This window comes from Coturnix japonica, chromosome 6 (genome assembly GCF_054131305.1).
Source record: "Coturnix japonica strain WE chromosome 6, WE-NBRP24, whole genome shotgun sequence".
In the NCBI taxonomy this organism is placed as follows: domain Eukaryota; kingdom Metazoa; phylum Chordata; class Aves; order Galliformes; family Phasianidae; genus Coturnix; species Coturnix japonica.
Window position 1 is genome coordinate 4,363,504 of NC_140668.1, and position 10,184 is coordinate 4,373,687.

Genomic DNA, 10,184 nt, shown 5'->3' on the forward strand with positions numbered 1-10,184 from the left:
TTTATCTTTGTTCCAGTATGGAACTGTACAGTCATAGAATGGCCTGGGTTGAAAAGCATATCAAAGATCATCCAGTTCCAACCCCCTGCTATGTGCAGGGTCGCCAACCACCAGACCAGGCTGCCCAGAGCCACATCCAGCCTGCCTTTGAATGCCTGCAGGGATGGAGCACTGCAGGGCTGGGCTGAGGGCACAGCCCTTCCACTGCAAGGTCACTGGGGAGCCCTGAACGAGGGCCAGGACTGGGGGCCTGGATGGGGTGCTTGGGCTCTGCACACCAAGCAGGGCACACTGCACCATCCCATCCCATCCCATCCCATCCCATCCCATCCCATCCCATCCCATCCCATCCCATCTCATCCCATCCCATCCCATCCCATCCCATCCCATCCCATCCCATCCCATCTAGCTCAGCAATAGCTAGAAAAACTGCTGCGTTACCAACACTGTTTTTCTCCTAAAGCCGAAACAGAGCACCAGATGCCAAGAAGGGAAAATCAACTCCGTCCCAATGGAGACCAGAACATGGTTTAATTTGACAGGGGGTGATGCGGGGATGGACTGAAGAAGGACTCCCGGATCCCAACACTGCAGCTGTGGCAAACACACACAGTGAATACAAGAGCTCCTTCCAGACCGAACCTGCCCAAGGACAGGGACGGCTGTGGGGCTCTGGGGCGAGCCCAGGGCAAGAGGAGGGGTTCTATGTGGAGGCGGATGGAACGGGGTGAGATCACAGCCCCATTACAATGGGCTTTGACCACCAGGAGGCAGAGCTGGAACACGAGGCTCATTCGCCGCTGTTCCTCGCTGCGAGATGGAGCAGAGACCCCCACTCCGAGTTCGAGAGGCTTGGCCAGAGAGGCACGGAGCATCCCGCACCCCCACGGCCCCGCAGGGGCCCGGCGAGGTGCATGGGGTGCAGCCCCAGCAGGGGCCCGTGGGCTCAGCTGAGGATCCTTTTGCCTCCGTCGTGTCACCTCAGGACGAGGATCCCCTGAGCTACATCGACGCCTGCTGTGCATGCAGACCGCAGGTAGTGTGCACTCTGTGCTTCCATGGCTGCCCCTGCCCGGCTGTGCCCAGAGGGTGCCGGGGTCCCCCGATGCCAACCCCTGTAACTCCCCTCCTGTCTCAGACACAGGAACAGAAGCTGTGCTTTCTGGCCTGCGTCCGCACTGCCTGCACAGCTGCCATCACGGACAGCGTGGTCCACAGCCAGCTGTGTGACTACGTGCTGAAGGTGGTGCTGTGCATTGAGGTAATGGAGCACTGCAGGGCTGGGCTGAGGGCACAGCCCTTCCACTGCAAGGTCACTGGGGAGCCCTGAACGAGGGCCAGGACTGGGGGCCTGGATGGGGTGCTTGGGCTCTGCACACAAAGCGGGGCACACTGCACCATCCCATCCCATCCCATCCCATCCCATCCCATCCCATCCCGCTGTGCCCACAGGCGCTGCTGCAGGAGGAGCCCGCCGAGCAACTGGACACGGAGCTCCGGCAGCAGGCCATGAGCACCATCGCCGCCATGAGGTACCGCCCCAGCACGGCTTTGCCAGCGTGGAGGCATCGGTCCCAGCCGGGGCCCTGAGCGGGACAGGCTGCAGGGCACAGGGTGCTGAGCGGAGCATCACACCTCTGCCCTCTCTCCCCTCGCAGTGGAGCATGGCTGCTTCCAGAGGAGAAGAACGGTCTCCTGCGTGCCTGCCTCGGCAGCGTCCTCCACCTCCCTTGCTACGAGGACGACGCGGACCTGGATGCGGCACTCTACGTGGAGGTGCGCATCAGCTGAGCCCTGGGGACGCTTCCTGGGCACCAGCACCCGGGATGCCCCTCTGCTGCCAGCAGGACGCAGCAGGGCAGGCCGCCCTGACCCCTGTCCTCCTTTGCAGACCATGGAAGCCCTGCACCACCTGCTGCAGGTGCTGGTGAGCAGCGCTGGCCGCTTTGTCCTCGTGGAGCTGCAGAACATCATGGAGGTTTGGATGTGACAACGCTGGGGTTTGTGGGGATGGTTCAAGGCCACAAAGGAGGGATCCACACGAGGTCCCCCCAGGGCCTGCTGCGGGCAGGGGGTGCTGGCCCAAAACTAGCCCGTGTGGTGTTAGAGGGATGGGTGGGGAGCAGCGGGAAGATGGCAGGGCTGCAGCAGGACAGGGACGCAACCACCCACCCCGCTGCAGCTGGGGAGCAAGGGGAAGGACGAGTGCCCCGTGCTGTGGGCACAACAGCAACTTTTCTCTCCACAGCTCCTGCTGCCCTTCACCACGTGCCAGCTGGCGGCCGTGGAGGAGAGGGCTGTGGTGTGCATTGCCAGGCTGCTCGCCTTCAGCAACACCTGCGTCTTGCCTGAGGTAGGGAGTCCCGGCGCGCTCAGCTCTGGGACCACATCCTGGCTCCCCAGCCAGAGCCCACCTGTGTCCAGGCTTGCACAGAGCCTGGGCTGGGCCCTGCTGCCCACTCAGCCGTGCTGCCTCTCTCCCCAGCTGTGCACCTGCTTCGTTGGAACCGCGGTGTTCCAGCACAAGTGCCTGTTACCTCGATCTGGTAACCTGGAAAGTCAAGTCCCTTTGTGAATGTGTATCGACGGCCCCGACCAAGTCACAGCTGTTTGTTACACCATTATGGTGAGCTGTAAAATGGCGTTTATTGGAATGTGAGGGACCCTTATATAGGTATCCAGTTTCATCCTTATCTTTTTTACATATGCATGACCCAGCAGGGGAGGGCCTATCACGTTACATCCCGAGGGTCCGATTTCGCCTAATACAACATCTCCCTCTCCCCATGCTTAACAAAACCATGCCCCGTTACAACGCAAGCGCCGATCCTAATCCTAATATATAAAAGTGTTAGTACTTATATAAATTTTTGTGGTGAGTTATTTAAAAAGTGACGTAAACATGCAGAGGTATGTGGTGCAGTGTGTAATAATGTTAGTGCTTCTTTAGTTAGTATTTTCAAGGCATCTTGGGCTATATTATACAGTTCATCCTTCTGCTCAAAGCTTCTCATATATCTGCTGGAACTCCATTTTCTCATTCAAAGTCCTTGCACCTGTGCCTCTTGAGCCAGCAGCAGGAAATCTATTGCAGCTCTATTCTCTGTGACCTTCCCGCTCCCCAAGGACACATATCTTATCATTCAGGAGACGGTTGGCCCTTTCCACAATGCTTGTCCCTGGGAATTCCCAGGGATGCCTGTCGAGTGAGATATTCCCCAATGCTCCTTGAGTAGATCTCGAGATGAAGTACGAGCCATTGTCTGTCTTGATATGTTGCAGCACACCAAGGACCACGATGGCAGTGGCCCAGTGTCGCTGAGCTGCAGGGGACTTAAATGTTAACATAACCATCACTCAATCAAAACCTTCACTGATAATACACTAAACAGAAGATTACATGTAACGTCATAATTTTTTGAGTTGACATATACACACTCATTCCAGCATTCATTTTAGACAATTCTATAAATGGAAATTTCTAAGCTAATGTATTATTACTTATCGATAACTATGAGGTGGCAAACCACCAAAAGGAGAGAGAAGGAACACAATAGTAGTGGATGCGATAGGCAGTGCCTGCAGGGCGTCCCCTGCTTCAAAGTACACTTTGCCTTTCTCACCCATCACAGACTCTCTCCTGTGCAGGGCTTTTTTCACATGTGCTCCATATATGCATGGCCAGTGCATGATACAGAGCCCAGGTGAAACACCTGCTCATAAAACATAACAAACCACTATATTAGATCTCTCTACAATACAAACTACTCAGAAAAGTTATTAATAGCTATAGTCACTTATTTCTATTGTTACTTGCTTCACCCTTAGCTTTCTTCTTTTTTCTTTTAATTGGTAAGCTTTTTCTTGTTGACCTACTCCTACTATAGTTACAAAAATCATCTATGGGTAGTAATTCTTGATGCAGTACAGAGTGAGATGCACCTGAAACTGTCAGAAAACAAATACCTTTGCACTGCTGTGTGCACATTGCATTCAGCCCACTACGGGCAAAACTCATCCTGGGATTTTCAGGACCTGCTCTAGTACGGCTGCCACCGTTCCATCCAACTCCACCACCACAATTCCCCTTCCATACAATTTCCAAGCTCCATCAACAAATTTGTCCAAGTCCCTACCCTAGTCCCCTAAATGTGTATATTATTGGGAGAAAATGAAGACATTCTTGCTCCGACTAGCAAGAGATACTTCTAATGTCTTGCTTTTGTCCCATTCGGAGGTAACGATTTGTTTACTTTCACAAACGGCGGAGCCGAGGGGGGGGGGGTAAGCAGTGAGGGGGGGGCAGCGCGGGGGTTTGCGTTCTCTTGCTGGCACTTAAACTTCTCTGGCTAGAGCAGATCACATTCAATATTTTAACTCACTGTTCTTCTATAATCTTTTTCCCGTTTTTTTTTTGTTTATCACAATTCCACTACTCGAACCCTCAATTACACTTCCATGTAACATTAATAATTCCACTTCCATATAGCATTCATGTTTACACATCCCTATAACATTAACAGTTCCATATACCATTTGCATTTATACTTTCATATACCATAAACATTTAACAATCACAAAGACAGTGACAATAATCAATACAGTTTATCCTAAGCATTCTTCCTCTCCTCCAAGTTATCAGCAGGAGTTTAACCGACTCCAACTCGGGCTGCCGTGGCTCGCTCGTCAGCTGGTCTTGTTTCTGCTTCAGAGGCTCCACTCGAGCCCGGGGCCCCCTGACCGGGCCCCCAATTAACGATAAAAAGGAATGCCTCCCTTATCTTTGACCAATCCGAGACTTGGTCGCTCTTGTTCTCCCCTCTCCCTCCCCCCAGGTAGAGCTGGACCAGTAGCCCACCCTCTTGGGGAAGGGTTATGATGATTAGGAACGCCTCTGCCTCCGCCCCCGCTGATGCGGATTGGCTTCCATCTTGGTTAATCCTATCCACCCCGCCCCCCGGGGCGGAACCACACCCACAACACATCCCCTCTCGAGGAAGGGACCCATCCTCCCACCCCTGCTCACTCCCCTTCCCCACCCCCAAGGATGGGCGAAGGAGTGCAGAAGATACCGGTTGCTTTGGATACCGATATGGGGCCTCAGAGGAAGGCTTCTGCGGGTCAAGAGATAAGGATGTGGAATGTGTGGAATGCTGCTGGACGGGGCCATCTGCTCGTTGTTCAGCCGGAGTGATGGGTGCGGTCTGGATGGCTCCCGCCACCTTGTCTTTGTCTTTCAAATCCTCACATCTGCAAGAGAAAAAGCCTCCCGACCCAATTCCCAAAGCAGCCCCAAGCCGAGTCTTCCCTTTCCGAGCCGCTTTCAGTGCCCCAAGCACCAACCCCCACGTTTTGAACTCAGCATCTTTCTGCTCATTCATTGCGCGCTCACAGAGCGAAAAAGTTAAAGAGTCCCGCTTATTGTGATCCAAAATCACCCGAGGAGAGGAAAGCTCTCCTTTTCAAGACAACTAATGACGACTGCAATGTCCTTCTTAGAAGGCGTAGCTTTCCTACCATAGTAGGTTTTACAAAGTTGCAATACTACTCTAATGACGGAATACATTTACCCAGAGACCTGAAGTCTTCCTGGTCTTCTACGAACTATCGGCCGTAGGATAGGCGCAGCGCTGCATTCCCCTTTGCACCCCACCGAGAGTGCTTCCACGGGCTCGAACCGTGGATACCGCGTCCGTCAGCGCGGTTTTAGCCGTCGCACACTCACCTCCAGGACTTTGCCTCACACGGGGCACCATTTGTTACCTCGATCTGGTAACCTGGAAAGTCAAGTCCCTTTGTGAATGTGTATCGACGGCCCCGACCAAGTCACAGCTGTTTGTTACACCATTATGGTGAGCTGTAAAATGGCGTTTATTGGAATGTGAGGGACCCTTATATAGGTATCCAGTTTCATCCTTATCTTTTTTACATATGCATGACCCAGCAGGGGAGGGCCTATCACGTTACATCCTGAGGGTCCGATTTCGCCTAATACAACAGTGCCAGGAGAACCAACGCTTCCCCGTGCTGGGAAAGCTGGTCGGACACCTCATCCTGTCCTGCACTTCCACGGATGACAGGACCAGAGATGAGGCGATTAATGCTGTTCATCAGCTTTTCATCTTCATCGCTGCCCCAAGTGAGAGGAGTTGTGTTGGGCTAGGTCCCTCCAGATGCCCAGACCCCTCACTGACACCGTGTGTGCTCCTGTCCAGGACTGCCATGGCAACCGGAGGAGCGCACAGTACCACAGCTCTGGGACAGCCAAACTTCGCTCCACCAGGAGGTTTCCCGTGAGGACAGAGCCAGAAATATCTTCGAGGTACAAAGAGCAAACCCTGAGCCCACAGGAGAACCCAGGCCTGCAGTGTCAGGAAGAGTGCACGCACTGTCCCCGAGCAGCCCTGGTGCCTTTGGGGCCCTCACGCTTCATATCCCTGGCATCACCCAGCACAGCCTCTGCTCCCAGTTCTCCTGGGACACCTGCACAGCTGAGCAGCCAAGCAGAGGATAAGTCATCCCTCCTCTCCTCCCTCCCACAGGTCCTTCTGAAATACCTCCTGTACCCTGAAAAGGTCAACATTTTACTCACAGCCATTGAGAGCATGAAAGCACCGAGCCTCCACAGCACCCAGCTGGCTGCCCACATGGTGGATGTGCTCGCAGGAGAGGCTCGCTTCCCTCCACAGCAGGTGGGAACCTGCTGCTGCCTCCGCTCCAGCCCTGGGGGCTCTGCTCCATCCCTGGCACTGCGCTTGGCCGGCAGGCAGCAGTGGGGATGGCAGCAGGGCCCTGCTCTGGTGCCATCCCATTCTCACCCATGCTCCCCCCCTCCAGGTGCAAAAGATTGTGAAGGCGATCCACAGCAGCCTGCCTTCCATCAAAGCCAAGCCAGCTCTTGAAAGCCTGAGCAGGGCCTTGCTTGTGCTGGCCAGCAAATTCCCAAAGGAGATGGTCAGCAGCCTGCTGGTCTGCTCTCTCACCTGCTCCAGGTATGGGGCCACAGCCCTCAGGGCTCCTCTCCCCCCCCCTCCCCACCCCACGGCCGTCAGCCAGGCAGGAGCAGCCACGCTGACAGCCCTGGGGACCTGCAGAGTTGCTGTCACCATGTGGAGGGAAATGCTCTCGGAGTCTTCAACCGTGAAGACGGTGCTGCAGGAGGTGTTCCAAGTGCTCATAAACCACACTCTGCAGCACACCTCCCCATTCATCAAGGAGAGGCCACGTGTCCTTGCCCTGGCCGTGAGTTCCTCATTCACCCAGCTGAACCCCAGCTGAGTCCCCACTCCCCTTCCCTGTCCACCCCCGAGCCTTCTTCCTGCCCTGGGATGCATCCATAGACCTGCCTGGGGCTCTGGGGGTCTCCCTCCCCCCCCCTCCCTTTCTCCATCCCTACACTTCTAAAGACGGGATGGAAACCCAGGGGACAGGGCAAGAATCATATCCGGGTGCTTTCTGCAGGCAACAAGGATCCTACCAGAGATACTCCAGCTGCCTCTGGTCCTCAAGGAGGCTGAAGCCATCTTCCCCCAGCTCTTCCCAGCCCTTCTCCTGCAAGTGTCCTTCACCACGGAGCTGACGCTGCAGGAGGTGGAAATCTTCTGGGAGGGGCAACAGCAGCACCAGCTCACTCCCATCAGGTGCCACATCCCCGTCCCCCTGCTGCACCCAGGGACCCGGTGCTGGGGCTCCTGATGTGACTCGCACCCTTCTCCACCTGCAGGTCCGCGGTGCAGTCCTTGAAGGTGCTGCTCTGCAGCGTGGGCCTCCAGAAGCAGATGGAGGCCATCCAGGAGCAGGGGGGCTGGGACGCGCTTCTCAGCACTGTGACCCACCTCCAGGGTGTGCAGGTGGTGGCCAGGTGGGAGCCCTTCCTTGTGGTGTCACGGGGGTCCCCAGTTCTCAGCCAAACTGCAGCCACAGCACCAGAGCCTGTGGCCCCTGCAGCAGTGGCAAGAGGGCTGCACAGCCAGAGCTGCGTCTGCCTGGTTCAGGGCTCACGGTGCCTTCTTATCCCTACAGGGTGATGAGGGAACTGCCTGCTGCTCTGCGTGACCCCATCTTCCAGCAGCTGGTTGAGCTGCTCAGCACCAACTTCTACTCCTGGGATATGGTGGCCATGGTCTTTCTCGTTGAGGTGAGCAACAGCTGCAGAAGCAGAGAACACTGGAGGCTGCAAGGCCACTGGCAGCACGAGCCCTGCTGCCTCCCTCGGGGCCTGCTGTCTTTCCCCAAGCTGACTGTTAGATCCAGCACTAAGAGCCACATGTGTTGTTGCAGATGCTGGAATGCATGGACCTCAGCAAAGAGCTGCACCGCATCATAGGAATCTTTGCCCACTATCTGCAGAGCAAGAGGGTGGGCATGCAGCAGCTGGTGCTCAGGGGCATCCTGCAGCTCAGCAAGAGGCAGGACACGGTGAGCAGGGGTGGCCAGGAATGCCACAGGTTGGGCTGGGCCTGCCATGGGGCTGTAGCGGGGCCATGTACAACTCGGCAACTCTTCAGGCAGTGAGGAGCTGGTGCGCTCTGCCCACCCCATCACTGCCTGCTATTCAGGGCTGGTACTGGAGTAGCCTTGCCCTCATTACGCTTGCTGCCGTACCTAAAGGATGGGGTGTTTTTCCCCACAGGCAAGGACAATGATCATCTTCCTGCCGTGCATCATGGAGCAGCTGCAGGATGCAGATAGTGACATCCGTGCCACGGCCCTACCAATATTCAGCAACCTGCTGCACCTCCTGAAGGAGGTTAAGCTCAGCATCATGGCTCTGGAGCTGGCCGGCAAGCTCCCAGCTCTGCTTAACGATGTAAGGATGATAGGGAGTCCAGCACACGAGGGATGTGGCTGCCAGCCCAGCGTGCCCATGCCTGCTGCCTTGTGACAGCGCACCAGGGGACTTTCCTGGCCGCTCACCAGGTTCAGGCACTGCGTGGTCCTGGGCAGACTTTCCGCTGGGCAGAGCTTGCACACTTTGGAGCAGTTCTGAGGGCATCCTCAAGATCTGCATCCTCTCAGCTCGGAGATTTTGCCCCCACTTTACTGGTGGTGCTGTCCCTGCTTGCCATGGACTTGGAGCTGCTGACACAGATGTCCTTCCTTCCTCCTCCACAGGAGTCCGGCACGGTGCGTCAGCTCTCCATCGACTTCTTCCTCAAAACGCTGAGCTTTGTGGAGGGCCAAGAAAAGAGGAAGATGCAGAAGACGGTGTGCAGGAACCTGGTCCTGCTGTATCTACACCTGCACGATGAGGAAGAGAACGTGTCCAAGGTGGGAATCAGGTTCATCTGGGGGAGGGTGATGCTGCTCCCGTGGTGCCCCCATACATCAAGAGTACTGCAGCCCACAGCAGCATCAGCCCCTGCTGCTGCATCCTCCCTGCAGAGGGGCTCTGGGGACACGGGCTCTGCGGCTGCTTGGGCTGCGGTGCTATCTCAGCTCTTTGGCAGGCCTCCCAGAAAGCCCTCCTTGGTGCTGCACGGTTCCTGCGCTGGAGGAAGCTGGAGCACCTGGTGCAGACAGAGCAGTTCTGGCAGATCAGCGACTGCATGGTGTGTATGCGCAACAGTATGCCCATTCCCACACCCCAGGACAGGGTCGGGACCAGCCTGCACTGACCTCACATTCTTCCCTCTTCAGCTGACCAAGAGGAGGAGACAGAGTGCAGCGCAGGACTACCTGGGCGACTGCCTGCTCTACCTGCAGAGCCTGCAGGAAACCCTGCGACTGGAGGCCGTGAGGTTCATCGGTGAGCCACGAGGCTGAGCTTCCCCCATCCCCAGCCCTCCATGCTGCACCCACGGAACAGCGGGGGTCGCTGACGGGGCTTTGTGTTCGCAGGGCTCTTAGGGCGGCACATGAGGGATGAGCAGCGGGCTGACAGAGAGCACATCTACCAAAGTAAGCCAGGGAGTGGGATGTTGGGGCAGCCAGCAGGTGACATGCCTGTCCCTCGCTCCCTCCTGCCAGAGGGGAGAGCTGGGTCATCATGCCTCTCTGTTCCTCTTATCGCAGGCCTTCAGGGAATGAAGCACGACCCCAGTCCAGCTGTCGCTTCCTTGGCCCTTCAGACGCTGAAGATCCTGAAGGAAACGAGGCCACATCCACAAGGAGCCATTGGGCAGCTCTCCACCAGGCTCCGTGGCACATGGAGGAGGTGGCGCTCCTCCCGGGCAGACAGCTGA

The 10,184-nt window shown here is 56.3% G+C and overlaps 1 protein-coding gene across 1 annotated transcript; it reads left to right on the plus strand.

The window, feature by feature from the left end:
- Positions 1–1,132: 1,132 nt before the first annotated feature.
- LOC146760245 (maestro heat-like repeat-containing protein family member 7) lies at positions 1,133–10,184 on the plus strand (the record flags this gene model as incomplete). Its single annotated transcript, XM_085551347.1, has 20 exons — positions 1,133–1,261; positions 1,453–1,532; positions 1,659–1,776; positions 1,892–1,978; positions 2,249–2,353; positions 2,486–2,514; positions 5,976–6,148; positions 6,216–6,322; positions 6,543–6,692; positions 6,838–6,992; positions 7,095–7,242; positions 7,462–7,640; positions 7,724–7,861; positions 8,023–8,137; positions 8,281–8,418; positions 8,633–8,809; positions 9,115–9,270; positions 9,450–9,551; positions 9,640–9,748; positions 9,841–10,184. Coding segments are annotated over 20 exons (2,739 nt in total), but the record flags the coding sequence as incomplete, so codon positions are not given.